Below are 21,553 nucleotides of genomic sequence, written 5' to 3'. Positions count from 1 at the left end.
AACAAAAACACTTCAAAAACAGACTCCAATGAGAAACTGCTGAATTGGAATTAATTTGCAAACTGGACACCATTAAATTAGGCATGAATAAAGACTGAGAGTGGATGGATCATTATACAAAGTAAAACTATTTCCCCATGCTTATTTTCCCCCTACTGTTACTCACACCTTCTTGTCAACTGTTGGAAATGGGCCATCCTGATTATAGCCACAAAAGTTTTTTTTCTCCTGCTGATAATAGCTCACCTTAACTGATTACTCTCGTTATAGTTGGTATGGCAACACCCATTTTTTCATGTTCTCTGTATGTGTATATATATATATCTTCCTATTGTATTTTCCACTGCATGCATCCGATGAAGTGGGTTTTAGCCCACAAAAGCTTATGCTCAAATAAATTTGTTAGTCTCTAAGATGCCACAAGTACTCGTTCTTTTTGTTGACATTTTTCTTAATTTTCAAATTTGCTTTGACCCAAACCAATTTTTTTTCCTGGCAGAACTGTCAGCAAACCAAAAATTTTTTCCAAGCTCTACATACAAACATATCAGACTGTGGTTGATATATTTTTTCTAGGTGCAAAAGTATCTCTTGGTCTCCAGTGATATTTTCAAACCATTTTGCCTATATCTATTAAATGTATTAACTTTCATTTTCAGACATAATCATTTTGAGTGCCTCAATTTTTGGGCGCCCAACTTGAGACATTAAAGGAACCTGATTTTTGGAAAGTGCTGAACCCCATTGGCTCATAATGACCAGCTGGCTTTACTGCTGACTTTCTCTGTATGTTGTACCACTTTCCTTCAGTCTTTTCCTTTCTCTATTTAGTTTGTAAGAGAATACTTAGTGCTGCCATGAGTGCAGGGGACAGGGCTACATAACATCTTGAGAACCTTTCCAGTCCTACAATTCTATGATTCTTCAGGACAAAGATCTTTCATTCTGTGAATTTGTACAACACCAGCACAATGTTTTTAAGAGCACTTGTCATATATATAAAAAGCATAAGAATTGCAGATACAGCTGTAAGTTCAGCGATACTGTGCTTCCTCACTATATTTGACACAGTTTTTATTTTTAAAAAAAAAGGTTTTCATAGGGTAATTCTATTCACACTGACTGCCAGTTACAACAAACATTTCTGTCATGACTGGTTGGCCTGATGTGTATTAATTGTCAGAGCTAATTTGTACAGTGATTTTTTTGAGAGTTTTCCCTTTTTGCAGCTATCTATGATTAAGGGAAGCATATGGCTCTATGGTGTCTAGTGGGTTTTTTTGGGATGTCTTCCAGATTTTCTGTGACGTATGTTTTTTTTCCTGTTTCTGTGTTGCCTTGTTATCTGAACAAGAAGATTTACGCTGAGTTGGGTCACTGACTGTAGACATAGCAGCATGTGCAACTCAGCAAAAATATACATATGGTGAAGAGCTTCTGAGTGAAATGTAGAAAAAGAAATGTTTCGATAGGAAGTGTATTATTCTTTATATAGGAACAAAGGTGTGTGTGATACTTTACAGACAGGAAGATAAGACCCCATTACCCCAAGAAGCTCATAATCCAAGCCCCCTACCCTAAAGAGTTTATAATCTGCATAGTTGATGTTACAATTTGTTAGGCCTGCCTGAGTGGCAATTACATGGTTGTGCAGGAGGTGCATATAAGAGAGGCTGATTCAGGCATAAGCAGGCAGCATGAAAGAATAGGGCCTGAAAAGTCCGCTCACCTGCTATAGGTTGGAAACTGTGCCAAGTGAGTGCATCTCCCTCTGCAGAATCGAAGCTTTCATTTTAAAAGAAAATTAGTCCCTAACCAGTCTGGCTGTGAAGGAAACCTTCCAAATGTGAACGGAGTGTAAACAGATGCAGTGCTGATTTCCTAGGTGAGCAAACACCATGCCAGTGCTGCTGTCCTGCTCAGGAGTACGATAAACTGCAGCAGAGTAAAAACTGAGCAGACTCTTCTGAATTTTCACTGCTGTCTTCCAAATCTCTGTGGGTGACAGTAAAACTAACACGCGTCAGGTCACTTTCATTCCACTGAGGATTGGGAAAACTGTAACCACAGCAGAGGCAGGCAATGGAGCTATTCTCTGGGCAGGAGGGCTCACAACTGAAGTCTGGGGAATAGTAGAGTAGCAAAAATACTTCCCCCGCCCCCACCTTCAGCAGCCAGAAAGCTGAGTGGCTTAGAGTTGTCCCTGAACAAAGGAATACCTTTCCCATCTTTTTATAGCAGTATGTGGCTACTGGTTTTGTCCACTCGTGATTGGGAGTCTGGTAACACTTCCAAGTCCTACATGTGGGTCCGTGGATGGGGGTAAGTGGGACAGGGAGAGGGAAAGATGGATGGGGTAAATTAAAAACAGAGAAGTTGAGTGATCTTGGAAGGAGAGAGTGTAGGGAAAACAGGAGAAGCAAGGAGATACAAATTATAAAGGAGGTAAAGAGAAAATCTAAGGTGGGAAAGGGAATAAAATATGAGAGAGAGGAGGAAGAAAGAAACAAAAGACAACTCAGGAAAAGATGCAACATGATCGGCTACTATAGGAAAGAGACGTGGAGCAAAGGGAAATGTTAGAAAATTTATGCAAGGTACTGTATGTAATAAGCAAGGTTGATTGAATAGTACTTGTAAAATGCATTATTTAAGCAATTTTACTGTTATTTGTGGAATAATTTTATTCAGTTAAGACATCTGTGGATTTAAATAGCATTATAGCTGACCAAATACTACTATTCCTCAAATATATTGCTCAGCTAATACTCATTAAATATATTCAGCAAATACTTTTTCTGCTATTTGACCAGCTCTAGTAAGTTAAATTATATATATATATATATATATATATATGTATAATTAAATAGAAAGTTGATTGGCAATATGTTGCAATTTAATACAGGGTAGAATTAAGAGTATACAATGTTTTATTCTTTTCAACGACAGATTGATTTTGGCAGAATGTTCCATCAAGAAAATTGAACTGAAATGTTTCAAGTCTGGAATTTCAAAACTTTTAATTTCGATAAAAAAATGTCAAAACTAAATATTCTGACATTTCTGGGAAAAAAGTTTCAGAACACTTTATTTTGTCAAAAGTTTCAATATTTCAATATTTCATCCCAATTTAGGGCAAAAAATCAATTGTCACAATATTGGAATTTTCTACAGGACAATTTCCATCGCTGATCAGTTCTACTAGAGGTCTTGTTTAGGTTGGGTTCCCATGAACTATGCATTGTTCAGACATATAATAAGTGACCGTCACTGCCCCAAAGAGTGCTGTTACTTGCAGTGTGATATATGTATAAGATTCTGGAATCTCCAGATATACTTGGTAGCCATTTTTCCTTTATATAGTTGACAGTCAGAAATATATATATTTAGGAGGATAGTGCTGAGTGTAGCGAGAATGTAGCAGGATCCACTGCCCATTGAAACCAGAAATCTAGAGGAGAAAAATGTTAACTGAGATAATTTCTCTGATACACCAAATGAGTACTTTGACTTTCTAAACAAGAACACTAACAGTGGCTACTGAGACAGTGATAAAGGCTGACCTGAGACACAAAATCACTGTGGGTCCTCTATACATGCAATCTAGTGTTTTACTGAACTTTTAATGTACTGGCAGGGATGCCCAATACAGGATTTTCAGTGTAAATAAACATCAAAGAAAGTCTCTAGCACATATAGTTAATGTATAGACAATATAGCATATCACCTAAATAGTCTATGTTAATATCACTTTTTTCAGTCATCAGGGATACTTCAGGTACCACGGTGATAGATTTGGTTCAATTACCTAATCAATATGGTAATACCTATAATGTAAGGGAAGTAAGGATGGTCTAGTGGGTGGAGCATTGGACTAGGAATTGAGACCTTGGTTCAATTCCCAGTTCAGCCACAGACTTCTTATGATCTGGGCAAGCCCCTTAAATACTCTGACTCATCTTCTTCTGTAAAATGGATGTGAAGGATGTGGGGTTTTCTGTAGCATTTTATTAATATTATATGTCAATCTGATTGTTGTTGTGTTGTTTACTAGAGTATTACAAAGGGTTAATTCAAGCAGAAGGTAGGCATCTACACAGGACAGAAGACAACAGACTTCAAAGCAGCAGGTTTTCTGCATTATACTTTAAGTATTTGTAATTGGGCTATTTGACACTATCTCCAACCCCCTGGTATGCTGACCAAAGCAGTTTGGACAGGTTCAAGGGGCAGAGGAGAAGACAAAGAACTTAGCAGGATTTCACAGAGGGCTTGTCTCCACAAACATAGTTTGTGGCAAGCTGGGGTGTGATTCTACCCCTCACTAGACCCCACTGTGTCGGTAAAAAGAACAGGAGAACTTGTGGCACCTTAGAGACTAACAAGTGCCACAAGTACTGCTGTTCTTTTTGCGGATACAGACTAACACGGCTGCTACTCTGAAACCTGTCCTTACTGTGTCTGTGTGGACCCTATTTATGCATATTAACAGTTTGTTAATGCACTTTGATCTAGTCCTGTTTCAAAGAGGATTAGATTAAAACACATTAATGAACTGTTAATGTGCATCAGCAGGGTCCAAATGGAGGTAGGTCATAGAGAATTTAGAAGACAGACAGAAAAACCAATGACACAGAGCCATATGCACCTCTACCCCGATATAACGCGACCTGATATAACACGAATTAGGATATAACACCGTAAAGCAGCGCTCTGGGGGACAGGGCTGTGCGCTCCAGCGGATCAGCGCATCAGCGTGTCTGGCTCTGATACGCTGCTCTGAGCGGTGTGTTAAGGGTGCTGGTCCAGGGCCAAGCGGTTGGATAAGGGGCAGAGGGTCTCAGGGGGTGGTCAGGGAGCAGGGAGGGTTGGATTGTTCGGAGGTTCTGGGGGCATTGGATGGGGTGTGGGAGTCCCGAGGGGCCTGTCAGGGGGCGGGGGTGTGGATAGGGAGGAGGGTCGGGGCAGTCGGGGGACAGGGAGCAGGGAGGTTGGGTAGGGGGTGGGGTACTGGGGGTGATTAGGGGGTCTCTGGAGGGGGTGGTCGGGGACAAGGAGCAGGGGGGCTTAGATAGGGAGTGGCGTCTTGGGAGGGGTGGTTAGGGCAGGGGGTCTCTGGAGGGGGTAGTCAGGGGACAAGGAGCGGGGGGGTTGGATGGGTTGAGAGGTCAGTCAGGGTGGGAAGTGACTATTAATAACGGAAATGCTTGAGGCCAAAGCAAGTTCGATATAATGCGGTTTCACCTATAATGCAGTAAGATTTTTTGGCTCCTGAGGACCGCATTATATCGGGGTAGAGGTGTGTTTCCTTTTGTAGGAGAAAGATACTGGAAGGGAAAACCTAATTGTTCATGTAGACAAAGCCAGAGACAAGCCCTGAGCAGTCACAGTTGGTACACAGGGTGCTGTAGCCCTGGTACCCAGTGTGAGACTGGGAGTATCGCAAGGTTTCACCCTGAGAGAGGTAAAGGGGCAGGGCCTATCACCTGTGTTGGTACCCACAGAGAGCTAGCCCAGGACCGTGACAAAGGGAATACATTTGTCTACGTCACAAAGCGGAGCAGTGAGCATAAAATCCATTAACAATTGTGGCGGTGCTCACATACTACAGTGATCAGGACCATATAAGTACCTAGATAGACAAGTACAATAGCACGGATTTCTATGAACAGTAATGAGAAAGATTTAGTGTTAATATATGCCTCTCTCTTAATTCCTAGTTTTTATTGCATACTTCCCGTTTTGTCTTTCTGTATAGGCATCCATTTATAGCTTGCTGCAATGTAAAATCTCCTCCAGCCTGACTCTACCTTCTCCTATAGTAGAAACTCTCCACAAATTCCTACAGAAGATGTCACCTGTAGAAACCATTCACCATAGAAGTATGACTTAAATATGATAAGTACTATATCCAACAATTTCTGTATATATATTCATAATGCACACAGGAATATTATAAAAGGAGAAAGTAAACTTGGGATTCTCCAGCCTTAGGGGCCTAGTTCTGCTGCCACTGAAAACAACAGATTTGCCATTTTCTTCATTGCAAGAGGACTGAGTCCTTAAATGCAGATTAGGACTAGGCATATATAGAATAGGAGGAATAGACACCTGGAATTAATGTAATCTGCTACCTTAATATCGTTAATTTAATAAAAGGGACTGAGACATCCTTTGGAGTATGCATGTGTAATGGGTCCCCGAGGGAACTTTCTGAATCAAAAGATGACTCTTCGATATTTTAGCTGGCAGCTAGGACCATGAAGCAACACTGTGATTCCTCTCACTGTTCACCACAAAACATCCTGTAATTTAATAATATGTATTCTCTGGGAAAATGCATATTATAAAGCAATTTAACATGTTGCTACTCTGAAATGTGACCATGGACTTGTCTACACAAGAAAGTCCCACCACTTTACCTTAAGGTATGATTTTAAACTGATTTAGTTAAGTAAGTGCAAGAGGTTGGGAGGATACTATTATTTTAGGTTTAAACCAGGCTTATTTTGGTTTAGGTTAATTTGATTGGGAACAGGCTTAGACTAAACCAAAATAAGCCACTTCTAAACTGAATGTCCATACAGGGATTTGCACCAGGTCAACTAAATTGGTTAAAAACGGATTTAAGTCAAACAGGTGCCATTTCTACATTTAGACAAGGCCACTGTCAAAAGAGAAAGGAAGGCTTGTCCTGTGGTTAAGGCCTAAGCAAATCTGAATTCAGGTCCCAACTCTGTCACAAATTCTGTGTGTAACTCTGATCAAGTAACTTATTCTCTCTGGGCCTTAGTTAACCACCTATCAGGATAATAATCCTCCCTTTGTCCAACTTCTCTATTTATACTGTAAACTTCTTGGGGCAAGGACTGTCTTTTACTATGCCAGTCTTGGTTAGGGATGTAATTAACGCTGCACGTCTTTCACAGAGGTTATGGAAGTCATGAATTCAGTGACTTTTTGGGACCTCTGTGACTTCTGCAGCAGCCAATGTGGCTGACCCCAGGGTCGGCCGAGCAGCTGGGATGGCCCTGGGGCCAGAAGCACTGGCTGCTGCTTGGGCAGCTCCAGGCACTGGCCTGGAGCTACAGCAGGGCCTTGGGACGCACCCCCTGGAGCTGCAGCAGGGCCCCAGGCGGCCCCCCTGGAGCCTCCCTCCAGAGCAGCAGCAGCGGCGGCGCCCCAGAGGGTCCCCCTCCCTGAAGCACCTGGGAGTCCACCAGAGCACCTAAGATTTAGTCGGGGTATTTATAGTACAGGTCACGGGCCGTGAATTTTTATTTATTGCCTGCGATCTGTCCATGACTTTTACTAAAATACCCGTGACTAAACCATAGTCTTAGCCATAATACAAATAACAGGATCAGTATAGGGCTTGTCTACACAGGAAAATTATACTGGAATAAGGTAGAGTGTGACTGTAAAGCAGAATAGCTATTCCCTTTTTCCAAAACTATTCTGGAATAATTCCATGTGTGGACAAGGCCTTACTCAACAGGTCTGCTCCTGTTGTGTATTCAGAGTCATATCTGCAGACTCTCATAACAAAATCATGCTTTTTACGCCTGTTAATACTGCACAGCCAACGCAGATATGGAAGAATGAGAGAAATTATGTTCCTTCTGAATTGAGCTGAAAATTGAAGATGAAATCAGGTTGAGCCTCACTAACATATGTCCCCAGCTGGAAAAATTGTGCAAGGAGAAGCAGGCATATCCATGCCATTAAGAAGACTCCTGGTCTGCAAGTTATTTTATATTTTATTTACAATATTTGATTCTTTTCTAATTAGTAGATAATACGGTTGGGTCTTTACTTACACAGCACAGAAATTCAGATTTTACACTAAAAAAATTGAATACATAATATAGTTTTCAAAGTTGGAAAACTATTTTTTAACTCAAGTAATAACACTTTTTAGCAATTTTGTTACATTACTGTATTGCTTATAGTTCACTTTTAAACAAAATTGTGTTCTCCCTAGCTGAATGCCACATTTTGCTCTCAACATTTTTTTTAAAGTGTAATTTTACTAAAATTATTTGATTTCAAAGATCTTGAAGCATTTCTTTGAGTGCATATTGCTAGGGCTTTCTATCATTCCAATTGTTTACATTAAAATGAAAAGGAAACATGTACATTGTTTATTTACTGTATTAGAGTTTATATGTATGTGATAATTAAAATTAATAATTTTCCTCAAGAAGTGTTAATAGTGGGCCACAGTGCCTATTGCAGCTGCACAGGTGGGCCTCAGGGGAAAAAGTTTGGGAACCCCCGCGATAAAGGTCTATAAAATCATGAATAGTGTGGAAAAAATAAATAGAGAAGTGTTATTTACCCTTTCACACAATACAAAACCAGGGATCACCTGATGAAATTAATAGACAACAGGTATAATACAAACCAGAGGAAGTACTCTTGCATACAATGCACAACGAACTTATGCAACTCATTGCCATGGGATGTTGTGATAGCCAAAAGTATAGCTGGGTTCAAAAAAGAACAGGATAACTTCCGGGAGGAAAGGTCCATCAATGCTATTAGCCAAAATGGTCAGAACAGAACCCTATGGTTGGGGTGAAACCAAATCTCTGACTACCAGAAACTGGGAGTGGAAGACGGGTGGAGCATTCCAAAATTGCCCTGCTCTGTACTTTCCCCCTGAAGCTGTGGTATGGGCCATTGTTGGAGACAACTACTGGGTAAGATGGACTGTGGTGTGGCCCAGTATGCCAGTTCGTACATGCTCTTATGTTCTTACCCAGAATATCATTTAGCCCACTTGTTAGATGCATTTGGAGTATAATGTCCAGTTTTAGTCACCATAGTTGAAGACAGACACAATTAAGCTGTAGAAAGTTCAGCAGAGGACAAATACAATGCTAACTGAAATGGATGGAATTACATTTTAGATGCAGCACTAAAACAGCTATAGTTAAAGTTTTGTCAGTTTGTATGGATATTAGGAAACTAACAAAATCTGGGATTTAGTCTTGAGAGAGGATGATTTAAAATTAAATGACATGTCTGAAGTATTTAAAGGTAGCTAAAAGATGTTACAAAAGTAAGCTTGATATACCTGAGGTGGTTGGGAAAACTAAAGAGGGAATAAGAATTTAAAGAAGCGTTATATTATAGGAAGTTAATAGACTAAATAAATTTAGTCAACTAGCTCTCAGGAATTTAAGCAAAAGTTGGGTGGCCATATAAATTTTAAGGAGTCCGGAATAGTGGTCATTTTTGTATTTGGGAATAACCTACTACCCTTTCTGGGGGTAAAAGAGGAAACCTTTTTAGCTGTTCAGGTTCCCCTCCTCTCACCCCATATTAGCGATAGGTTTGGAGAGGAGGTTTCTCTGCATAGGGGTGTAACACTGTCCAGAGTGGCTCACAGCTGTGAGTGCCAATCTCCATTCAGACTGTCAGAAAACAAGGCAGATACTTCGAACTGGTGGTATATTCTATCATTAGATTTCACCAAGCCAGTAACAAATCTGCACTCCTGGACAACTATATTAGTCTTACCCTGGAACCACAGACAGTACCCTTAAGCTCTCCAGCCCCTACTTTACCACCCAAACAAACTGGACTTTGTGATGAAAGGTTATTAAAACCAAAATTCACCACACATTAGGTTACTCCCGATCGCTAGGGGCCAGTCACTTATCCCAGGTCAATGGATACTCTTGATCTCACCAAAGACAATGCTGTAGCCAATTTCTCTAGTAAACTAACCAAAGATTTATTAGCTAGGAAAAAGAAATGAGTTATTGAGAAGTTATAGAAGGTAAAATACATTACAGGTGAGTCTAAGTTTATAGTGCAAATGATAGCAGAGATGTAGTATCTGCTAGTTTTCTGTGTCTCAGGTATACCTCTGTCCAATCGCTCAGGATTCCCCCTGTCAGAACCTATCACTTCAGAGATACAGAATCACTCCCAGGGTTTATTTTTATAGGTGTTTTCCCTGGAAAGCAGTTTGTCAAGTGTTCCCATCACAGCAGGGGTCTGCAAATATCCCATACTTTGAAGTTAGCATGCTTCTTCTTTTGCAGCTCCAAGCCTCCAGTCCCATTAGATGGGCAATTAAATTACAGATACATACATAATGCATTTAGTTACAGCAATCCAGACAATCTTTCACTAGTTTTCATGAAGTTTTTGCACTTTAACTAAATTCTCATCCTAATACTAATGCACCTGTGATCTAGGATTATCTAATTATAGGGATACATAATGTAACAACATGTAATCTCATAGCAGACAACAGAATACAGATAGGTGAAGACAATGCCATTAACGTTCCCTAGTTTTCATGAATTTAGAGTAAACGTAATTACCGGGACACATGCCATGTAAATATAATGTGATAACATCCCCCTTTGTTCTACTCCAACAAGTGAATTGGTTCATGCATATTAATACACTTACCATTTCTTTGAAATTCACACACACGTGAAATGACCTATGGCTCCAAACTGAGCTAGTCTATCAGCATCATGGGTGGAGGAGGGGTATCAATCAAAAATAACTTAAATTATTTTGGAAATTTACTTTGGATTGATATGGTGGGGTTGTCATTAAGTCATTTTGGAAATTAAAGACCTATAGTCTGCTTCTGATTCTATACTTTTAAGTACCTAGAAAAAACAGCTGAGTGACAGGTACTGTAGCACAAGAGATAATATGACTGACACTTTAAACATCATGAACTAGTCTACCTTTGATTTACAAGTTGTAATCAAATAGAAATAACTTTCTGTATTGTAACACACACAATACACAAACTGCAGGCAACTATCTTAGAATCAAATGTTTTACATTCCAAGATATTTATAATTACTGTTCCTAAATGCTTTCATTATTGTCTTTAAGCAATATTTTAAAAGGTGAGCTACATTAAAACAACCTGATGGCTAGATTCTGTCATGCTTACTCATGTGGAGTAATACCTTATTCCTTCAGTAGTCCTTGCTGAAGAGTAAGTCACTACTCTATCTGAAAAAAAGAAAAGGAGGACTTGTGGCACCTTAAAGACTAACAAATTTATTTGAGCATAAGCTTTTGTGAGCTACAGCTCACTTCATCGGATGCATTCAGTGGAAAAATCCGATGAAGCGAGCTATAGCTCACGAAAGCTTATGCTCAAATAAATTTGTTAGTCTCTAAGGTGCCACAAGTCCTCCTTTTCTTTTTGCTGATACAGACTAACACGGCTGCTACTCTATCTGAGTTAGGGTGGAAGAATCTGGCTTTAAGGAAAAAGTCATCTGTCTTCCATACAAGCTAATTTTTCAGGCAACCCATAATATTGATTATGGCTGAACTGGATCTTAAAGTGTTTGTCTTTCTTTATTAAACAAAGAGAACATTATTTACTGTAAATTAACATGTACTATATTTTATTACACATTCACCAGCTTGCTTGTTTAGGATATGATGAAACAATTCTTATTCATTACACAATTGTAAGATAGGTAAACATGGCCACATAGTCGTCTTTCCCATATTTTGATTATAGGGATAACAACTGTATGAAAAGCTTGTGTTCAGAAAAATTCCACCCAAAATATCAATTTTCTTTTACAAAGAAAGATACCCTTCATAGTAGCAAACCATTTCTATGGCCCCAAATCTGCAAAGGCTTGCACGTATGCTTAACTTTAAGCATGCAAATAGCCCCAATCAGTGGGATGCTTTGTGTACTTAAAGTTAAGCATATATGTAGTCTTTGCAGTATTGGGGTCTATGTTTCCACAGCAGAGACATGCACAACTAGGAAAAAGAGAAACGGAAGTAAATAATTAAGAAAGCTAACTATCAGAAATACTTGACTGTAGTCATAAATTGTATTACAATTATTTCCTCATTCTCTCTAAGGAAGTCACTGTGTTCTCCTGTGAGCATATAATTTGGAATGGTCTGTAAATTACCATAAAGACTAAATAGCAGGATGTAATAATTTATGCAAGAGAGCTCTTTAGAAACTATTTAGTTAAGTCCTACAGAAGTCAATAGGGCTACTCATGTGTTTATAATTAAGTATACTGGATTAGGGCCTTAGAACTAGGTATCTGATGCTTTCATGTTGTTATGAAACATGCTTTCATGTTAGTATTTCACTAAACAATCTCTCAGTTTAGTGAAATACTATGGTTGAAATCTTGGCTGCCCCCTCCCCCTCTGAAACTAAAGTGAATTTTACCATTGACTTCAATGGGAGCAAGATATCATCCTTTGAGTTTTAAAATGTTTAATGCGTTCATTTTTTCAACACGTAAAATTTTGAAATTAATAGCCAAATGATGCAGCGTATTTCAAACGATATATAACAAAACCTTTTGCTGAACATTAAATATATAAATCAAATCATTCTCTTTAAAGTGACTTTTCAGCTTCTGACCTCTACACTGCATATTGAGATTTTTGTTTTTTAAGTCAGTATTGTTAGTCCAAACACCAATTTCAAGCATGGGGTAAGATGCAGAGAAGACTATTGTATTAGCCTAGATTTTTTTACTATGTACTATTTGGTTAACATTATGTTTCGATAGGAAAAAGAAGAAGAAAAGGGGATGCCAATTTGTGAGAGATACCTTTTATGTTTGGGTGTAAAATAATCATGAGAGTAAACAAGATAAAATGAAATATGGGAGAGCCATTGCCATGACACAGTCAATGCTGCGTTCTGTTTCACACTTCAAGCGGAAATTCATCTTCTTTGTTTTGTATGAAAACCACAGTGTATCTGCTCAAAATTTTCAACACGATCTTTGAGTAAAGCTTGAATTTTCAGAGGAGTTTCAAGAAAATTGGTTACTTAGTTTCCAAATTATTATCAATTAAGAACTGTCCCAAAAAATGTTTACTAAGTCTCATCATTTTTCAGGCCCCTCTAGCTTGAAGTCTACAAACCACAGAAAGTAAAAATATGTATGCAATGACACTTTAGTGGGCTCTCTAGGGTTATGTAATTATTTTGTTAATTAACAAAAGAAAAAGAAAATTAGTGTTTGTTGTCGCAACTGGATTCTTATGCAACACAGATAGCCAACTGTGAAGTAGGGCTGGTTTGAAGGCCAAGACCTCTAAGGAAAAGTTCAGCTGGTTCAGGAGTGAAGCTAAAGTGTTTTCAGTGGGTTCAGAAGTAAAGCTCCTGAACTGGCTAACCAGTTTTATGGAGAACATCATCTTTAACAAAGCACTACCTAGTGTGTAGACTAGAGCAGTGCTACTCAAAGTGATGGTCTGTGGACCGGTGCCGGTCTGCGTGCACATTGGAAAAAAAAATTGCCGGTCCCCCACATCAGATAGCTTGAGAAGCACTGGACTAGTGTATCCTGTTTTTTGTGAAACCATTTAGCTGGCTCAGCACAGAAGCTCCTAGTCTTTGTGAAAATACCCTCAACTCCTACTTTGACGAATAGGGTCTTTGTGAAAGAGCCCAACTGGCTGGGAAGCAGATCCCATTCTTTGTGAAAGGAGCCACTGTTGTGTCACAGATCCCTTCTTAATTAGCAATATACATTATAATTGATTTCTTAAGCACCATTTTTAGCTAATGGAAATCATGGAAAAAAGTTACCAACATGAAAAATTCACAAAGGAAAAGTTTCAGTTTTACAAAGGAAAGAGAAATGTTTCATAGATAGCAAAGGAAAATGAACAGTTTGTTTCATAAAACTTTGACCATCTCTACTTTTGAATGCTTTATATGGGCAATACATTACTAGTTACTGTCACATGCCTCTAGTAAAAAGTTTTCCACAGTATGCATCCGATGAAGTGAGCTGTAGCTCACGAAAGCTTATGCTCAAATAAATTGGTTACTCTCTAAGGTGCCACAAGTACTCCTTTTCTTTTTGCGAATACAGACTAACATGGCTGTTACTCTGAAACATGCCCCTAGTAATGTGCTTTCCCTACAAAACTGGAGCTTAAAACAGTAGAGAAGAGGATTTTTTAGCCTAGTAGCATTTGTGTGGCGTTGCAGAGGAAGATCTTCAACAAGACAGAGACTAATTTCATAAAGAAAAGGATCTTTGTGAAAGTGCCTCTTCATGAAAATGGAACTCCTGAGCTGGCTGGGCAGTTTCATGAATATCTTGTTTTTCATAAATGTGCCCAGCTGCCTCAGAGCAGTGCTGGCCTGTGCACTTTTACAAAGATCTTGTTCTTTTGCGAAACTAGGCACTAGTGTGTTGGCAACCTTTATTTTAACACCTGCCCCCCCAAACTGGGAAATGAATCGTGCAAAAAATATGACTTAAGGTTGCATATATAACATACCTATAATACAAAAAAACAAGGAAATGAAAAAGGAATATAACAATATCTGCCTTCTACTCCTTCACAAAGAGATCACATTACCACTAAAAAACATACACCACACAACCTTAATTTTGCCCCAGTCAATACCAACCAGCCTTTCTCCAAATCACTCAGCAGCATAAAACAGACCCAATCTTCCTCACACTAATCACTCCGCATTGCTCTTGAAAACCAAACTGGCTCATGCTTGGGGAAGGGCAGCTGGGACCGGAGTCTGGCATCTGGATAATGGGGAAGAGCTGGGGCTGCGGTGTGCTGCAGGGCGGGTGGGTCTAGCGAGGCTGGAGGAACAGAAAGCATCCCAAGGCGCGTAGTGGCTGACACCTCAACTTTTAATTCCCTTGCTGGTGGGTTGCAGAGCTCCTGCGACCCTCCCGAGCCCTTTCGTCTGCAGTTCTCATGGCAGGAACGCCAGGCGGGTTGTGTTGCTGACAGCCCCTTTTCCCAGGGTCCTCGGGCACAGGACCCACTGGCCCAGTGGCTAATGCGCCACTGTGTGGTACGTGTATTATAGCTGGAGCCAGCTGAACACGCACCCAGCCTAGTGCGCTGTGGGCGCCGCGGTTACTGTGGGACACGCTATTTCAATAAAATTAAAGGCGGACTAGTGGCACCTTAGAGACTAACCAATTTATTTGAGCATGAGTTTTCGTGAGCTACAGCTCACTTCATCGGACGGAATGCATCCAGTGAAGTGAGCTGTCGCTCCCGAAAGCTTATGCTCAAATGCATTGGTTAGTCTCTAAGGTGCCACTAGTCCGCCTTTTCTTTTTGCGAATACAGACTAACACGGCTGCTACTCTGAAACCTGCTATTTCAAAACGGACCGTCGCCCCGGGGTGCAGGGCTGGGGCTGGCCGGGCCCCTCAGGGACACGCTGACGAAAGGCGCTCGGCATCACTTGTGATCCCCCGCGAGCCCGCCTGGGGCGCGCCCGCAAAGCACCTGAGGGGACGGTCTCCCGCCGCCGGCAGCGACGAGGGGGCAGCACCTCTCCGCGGGTAGGTTCGCAGCCCCGCTCTCCCCGCCCCCGGGCCGTGCGTGCGGAAGTGGGCCCGACGCGGCGGCGCCGCCGCCCGGGATTGTGGGAGCGGGAGGGGACCGACGGGGAAGGTTTCCGGCGCTTTCCCGCAGACGTGTCCGGCCGCGGCCCCGCGGAGCCAGCCGCTGTCCCGGCCCGTCCTTTCGCTGCTGCCGCCCTCGCCGCCTCAGCGCGGGCCGGCGGCGCCATGTCCGGGACCAGCAGCCCCGAGGCCGTGAAGAAGCTGCTGGAAAACACGCAGGGAGACCTGCGGGGCCTGAGCCTGGAGTGTCGGAAGAAATTCCCCCCCGTCAAGGAGGTGAGGGGCTGGGGGCGCCCTCTCCTCAGGCCCTGGGCCAGAAGGGGGTGGGGCAGCGTCCCGTCTCACCCCCTGCCCAGGGAGCCCCCTCAGCTAGGCCGGCGCCTGGGAGGGGCAGGGGGGCCCGGGCTGCGGTGTGCGTGAGTGCGTGGTGGGTGTGCTGAGCCCGCCAGTGCTGGGCCGGTGCCGGGTGCGGGCCGGTAACCCGGGTTGTGTTGCTGACAGCTTGGGTCTGTCTTTGCTCCGGTTTATAAACCGTCGGGAAGCTCTGGTGCTTCGAGTTGGATTTGGAACTTTTTAAGCCTAGTCTCTGCCCAGAGGTGGGTGTTTGGGGGGGGGAGGGCTGGAGTTTCGTTCAGACTAGTTCAGCAGCTGAGCTCACGTAGTGTGTTGAAAAATGCTGCTTGTCGTCCCCCCCCGCCCCACCAAAAAAGTCTTATGGACTTTTCATAATCAGTTCAGGTGAGGGTTGAAATATGAAATTTAGCAGGGAGATAACCCTTAGAAAGGAGAAATGACTGAATGATTTGATGAAATTTGCCTGAAGCTTGCCTGAGTTATGAGGCTTTGCACATTTTGCACATATATTGTAAATATTTAACAATAGCAGTATTTTTAACAGGAGTCACCTATGGTAAAAGAAAGGGAAGGTAGGCTGCATTAGGTGTATATTGCTAATTTAGGCCCTGGTACTGTGGGGGCAGATCCCTCTGCTTCCATGTCACCCCATTGACTTTCATGCGGCTTCATATATGTACAGGGTTCCAAATTCGCAGATCTAGTTGTGACGCTGAGGTGTTATCTGTGGAGTGGATGTGTACATCTCCCCAGTGAAGTTTGTCTCCAAATTCAGTGTAGTTTGTTCAGAACCACTGAAATCTTTGTCAGCAGGTAAAGTTATCCATGATGCCAGGCGCACACTAAGAGAATCAGAGCTCTTCATGAACTCTTTCTTTGGGCATGTGCTTTACGTATCAACAAGTTGTTTTCATTTCAGGTGAAGGACCTTATTTTCTTAAAAAAAAAAAAAAAGCTTTGTTTTTTATTCATGAAATTTCTACTTTAAGATAATAAATTTGGTTCCATTCTGAAATCAAAATTAAGGTTGCAAATGCAATCTTAGACATCGTCAACTTCAAAATCATGCTTGTCCGAATTTTTTACCTCTTTTCTTAACGTGTCAAGATTACTATAGCTGAAAGAGAGAGGATTTTCCTTTTTTTATTATTTTATGCATTTAACAATATTTTGTGTGTAGTTAGTTTTTCCTTATTTCACCTTGGTAGTCTGTCACTTCCCATTTTTTGTGGGTTTTTCATACACGAACAAGAGGAGGAAAAACACACTTAAAACCGTAAAAAGGATTGTAAAACCACAAAAACTGAAAGGTTGTGTTACCTGAAACAGCTAATTTCTTTTGACTACATTGACAGTGTCTCTTTAACTGTGCTTCATTTTGCATATGTAGTAATGATGTAGTCTCTAATCACATGATCATATATCTCAGATAATACCATGTCATAACAATTTTTCATTCTCATTGTAAAGTGCTTAGTGCAGGGGTTCTCAAACTTCATTGCACTTTGACTCCCTTCTGACAGTAAAAATTACTACAGGACCCCAGAAGGGGGACCGAAGCCTGAGCCTGCCCAAGCCCTGCTACCCTGGGGTGGAGGGGCAAAGCCAAAGCCCCACTGCCCCAGGCTGGGGGGCCAAAGCCGAAGCCCAAAGGCTTCAGCCCCAGGCAGGGGGCCTGTAACCTTAGCCCTGCTGCCAAGGGCTGAAGCCCTCGGGCTTGGGCTTTGGCCCTGGCCCCCAGCAAGTCTAAGCTAGCCCAGGCGACCCAATTAAAATGCAGTCGCAACCCACTTTGGGGTCTCGACCCATAGTTTGAGAACCTCTGGTTTAGTGAATGAAGCAGAGCTAATTGTTAAACATTTTGTCTGAAAATTAATCTATTTGTCTGACTTAGAGTAATACCCCAACATATAACATGTTGCATGGGAATCTAGGTTGCAGACATTTTTTTATGATATACTGTTTTACTTGAGAAATAATATGTGATCATATATGTTTGCATTGTTGTTGTAGTTACTTCACCTTGAATGGTATCTTAGAATATGTATATGCAGCGTCGTCCCAGGATGTTACAGAGACAAGGTGGGCGAGGTAATATCTTTTATTGGACCAACTTCCGTTGATGAGAGAGACAAGCTTTCAAACCACACAGAGCTCTTCTTCAGGCCAACTTCTCTCTCACCAACATAAGTTAGCTCCAGTAAAAGATTGTACGTATATCACCCGCCTGTGTCTCTTAGGTTATGTTTTAACTACTTAGGGATTATATTTAGTTGTGACGCTATGGGTATGTATACACTGCAATTAAAAACCCGCGGCTGGCTTGTCGCTTGTGTCAGCTCACTCGGGCTAAGGGGCTGTTTAATTGCAGTGTAGATGTCTGGGCGTGGGCTGTGGCCCAAGTTCTGGGACTCTCCCACCTCACAGGTTCTAGAGCCTGGGCTTCAAGCCGAGCCCAAACATCTGCATTGAAGTTAAACAGCTCCTTACCTCAAGCTCCAAGCCCCATGAGCCCAGTCAACTGGTACGGGCCAGCCATGGATTTTTAATTGCAGTGTAGACATTACCCTATGAGAAGGTTTCCCAGACCTGAAGAAGAGCTCTGTGTAGCTCAAAAGCTTGTCTTTTTCACCAACAGAAGTTGGTCCAATAAAAAATATTACCTCAGAGAATCATTGTGTTTGCTAATCTGTGAGGTTGAGAAACCTTGGAATTGCTTCAATTATGAATAGCTGTGGCATGAGGAGGAGAGAAATCATGAAGCACACTCTTCATCTCCCCCCTCACCCCCACCCCCAAATCTTAGATGCTTTTTCACAGCATATGTAAGAGCATGTATCCTGAAGCTCCAACAGTTCAGCCAGCATCATTATTCTTTATTCTAGGCTTATACGTTTTTGTAGACCAATAGAGGTGTACCTGGTGATTTACTAGGTGATGTCACTTACAATGACATTTGATTCTGGGCGAAATGGGTTGTACAAAAAAACAAACAATCAATCAAAAATTCTAATGCCTTGAGCATACATTGCTGGCAATATTTTGGGTATAGTTAATGTGCTATACTTAACCTTTCTGTAATTCAGGTGTTCTCAAACTTCATTGCACCACGGCCCCCTTCTGGCAACAAAAATTACTACATGACCCCAGGAGCAGGGACCAAAGCCTGAGCTTGCCCGAGCCCTAGTGCCCCAGGGCTTCAGCCCCAGGCACCAGGGTCTGTAACCTAAGCCCCGCCACCCAGGGCTGAAGCACTTGGGCTTTGGCTCTGAGCAGTGGGGCTCGGGCTTTGGCTTCAGCCCTGGGCCCCAGCAAGTCTAATGCCAACCCTGGAGACCCCATTAAAATGGGGTCGCAACCCACTTTTGGATCCTGACCCACAGTTTGGTAACCGCTGCTGTAACTGAATGGAAAAAAACATCAATTTGCTATTGAAGTTGACATTCAGACTGTACCTTGTGTTTTTTTTCATTTTTGGCTGTGTCATGTAATGGTTTACAAGTCTTATTTGTATCTCTATAGATTTACACTATTACACAGAGGTGTTTTGAAAAAGAAAAATATATTCTGAGGCCGAAGAATGATGTGATGATCATAAAGTTGTGAAATGCCTCATCAGTTTTTATTGGCAAAGTTAATTACACTGATGCAGAATTTACTCCAGTTTACTACAGAATTCTATTTCTGTACTATAGGTCTATATACAATATATATGTTTATCATTTGCTATAATTATTATTTTGTTTTTAACATATTAGGCTTGGTAGTCTTTGTCCTTTTTTGGCAGGAAGTAAATACTTAACTTCTAAATTTGGATTGAACTGCATGGTATTAATAACCCAAAACACAACTAACCACTATTTGAACCTATAGGTGTTGCAGTGCTAATGCTGGGTGTTAGTGCAAAATGAACTGATAATGTTATTTGTAATTATTTAATCAGAGCGAATGATCTGGCAGCAAATAATTTGGCAGGTGTGCTACCAGTACTATAGAGTTAATATTAAACAACATGCTTATTTGGATTTGGCAATTACCACATTTTTAGCTATTAGGGAATTGGAATTAGGAATATTGTTTTATCCTGGTGTTTAAAATAGTTATTGGATTAATTTGTGTGACCACTGACTTTCTAAGTATTAGAAGAAATATAAGTTAAAGAAATATAAGTTAAGCAACTTCAGCTACACAAATAACGTAGGTGAAATCGACATACTTCAATCGACTTACCGTGGTGAGTTAACTGCTGCCTCTCCCCCATCAACTCTCCCTGCGCCTCTCGCTCTGCTGGAGTACAGGAGTCGACAGGAGAGTGCTCAGGGGTCGATTTATCACGTGTAGTCTAGTTTGACTCATCTAGACGTGATAAATCAATCCCCACTGGATCCATTGCTGCCCGCTGATCTGGCGGGTAGTGAAGACATACCCTTATTGAATTTCATCCTATTTTGTCCACATCATTTTGAATATGAATCCTATCCTCCAAAGCACTTTCAACCTCTCTTAGCTTGGTATCATCCACAAACTCTCTATACAATTATCTAAATAATTTATGAAGATATCGAACAGAACCAGATCTAGGACTGATCCCTGAGAGACCCCACTAAATATGCCCTTCCAGCTTAACTGTGAACCACTTATAACTACTTTCTGGGAATGGTTTTCCAGTCAGCTATGCACCCACCTTACAATATCTCCATCTAGGCTACATTTCCCTAGTTTGTTTGAGACATTTATGTGAGACAGTACCAAAAGCCTTACTAAAGTCAAGATATCACATCTTCTGCTTCCCTGATAGCCACAAGGCTTGTTACCCTGTCAAAGACAGCTATTATGTTGGTTTGACACCATTTGTTTTTGACATTTTGACAATTTGCTGTTACTTGTCACCTTATTTCTAGGTGTTTGCAAATTGATTGCTTAATTATTTACTCCATAATGAGTGAAAGTAAAAAGGTTCTATTGGTATCTCCTGTATTTTAGGGTGACTTCTGCTGAAATAACTTGGAACAGCAGACATTAGGGACAAAGTCATTGTTCAAATACTCTTCCTTTTCTTTGCTTTCTTTGTCTTGTTCCAGACTGTCCCTTAACATAAGTTAGAGAAAAGGAGTACTTGTGGCACCTTAGAGACTAACAGATTTATTTGAGCATAAGCTTTCGTGAGCTAGAGCTCACTTCATCGGATGCATTCAGTGGAGAGACATGGTGAGCGAGGTAATCTTTTATTTGACCAACTTCTATTGGTGAAAGAGACAAGCTTTTGAGCTACACAGAGCTCTTCTTTCCAGACCTGAATTAACATAAGCTACCATTCTTGAATAGTAGTACTTTCCCAGTTGAGTCAGCATCTGCATGAATTGAAATGGAATTACACAGTTTTAGAGTAAGTTCAGATTACTGTATTTGAAAGCCACTATGCAAGAATGCAGCCAGAGTTGTGGTGAAAGGAAATCCTGCAGGATAACAGGAAAATGAAGGAGGACATAGAATTCTCACTTGCAAATTAACTCTCTGCATGTATTTTTTTTAACTGATAGTTTTAAATTCATTTCTATTCATAGTTGTTTGAAATACCTTCAAAAAAAGCTTAAAATATTTTTATACTTTCCATATAACAATTTTTTCATCCTTGTGTCTGATTGTGTTCCTTTCTTCAACATTAAATGTTTAATTCTCCTGGTGTCTCTTGTTCACCCACCTTTCTTACCCACTTTCATTTGGAATGGAGCAGAAACGGACATAACTGCTTTTGTTGATGAGTTTCTTTGAGTTTTATAGAACTTTTCAGCCTGCTAAAA

The 21,553-nt window shown here is 41.1% G+C and overlaps 1 protein-coding gene and 1 long non-coding RNA gene across 11 annotated transcripts in view; one reads left to right on the top strand and one right to left on the bottom strand.

The window, feature by feature from the left end:
* LOC140905168 (uncharacterized) overlaps nt 1-15,413 on the bottom strand; it is a 36,998-nt gene extending 21,585 nt beyond the window's left edge. Inside the window, exon 1 of the long non-coding RNA XR_012156774.1 lies at nt 15,280-15,413. This is a non-coding gene — a long non-coding RNA (uncharacterized lncRNA). The remainder of the gene's footprint in view (nt 1-15,279) is intronic.
* Nucleotides 15,372-21,553, top strand: part of MON2 (MON2 homolog, regulator of endosome-to-Golgi trafficking) — a 157,514-nt gene continuing 151,332 nt past the window's right edge. For 6 of the 10 annotated variants that reach the window (XM_073327923.1, XM_073327918.1, XM_073327920.1 and 3 more), the window contains exon 1: nt 15,374-15,674. In XM_073327923.1, the coding sequence (XP_073184024.1) occupies nt 15,564-15,674 (111 nt within the window). In that variant the 5' untranslated portion in view covers nt 15,374-15,563. Of the gene's footprint in view, nt 15,675-21,553 lie in introns of all 10 variants that reach the window. The other 4 variants (XM_073327927.1, XM_073327926.1, XM_073327925.1 and 1 more) reach the window with 2 other exon arrangements.

Source organism: Lepidochelys kempii, chromosome 1 (assembly GCF_965140265.1).
Source record: "Lepidochelys kempii isolate rLepKem1 chromosome 1, rLepKem1.hap2, whole genome shotgun sequence".
Taxonomy (NCBI): domain Eukaryota; kingdom Metazoa; phylum Chordata; order Testudines; family Cheloniidae; genus Lepidochelys; species Lepidochelys kempii.
The sequence above is the reverse complement of the archived record's forward strand: the minus strand, read 5'-3'. Positions and strand labels throughout refer to the sequence as shown.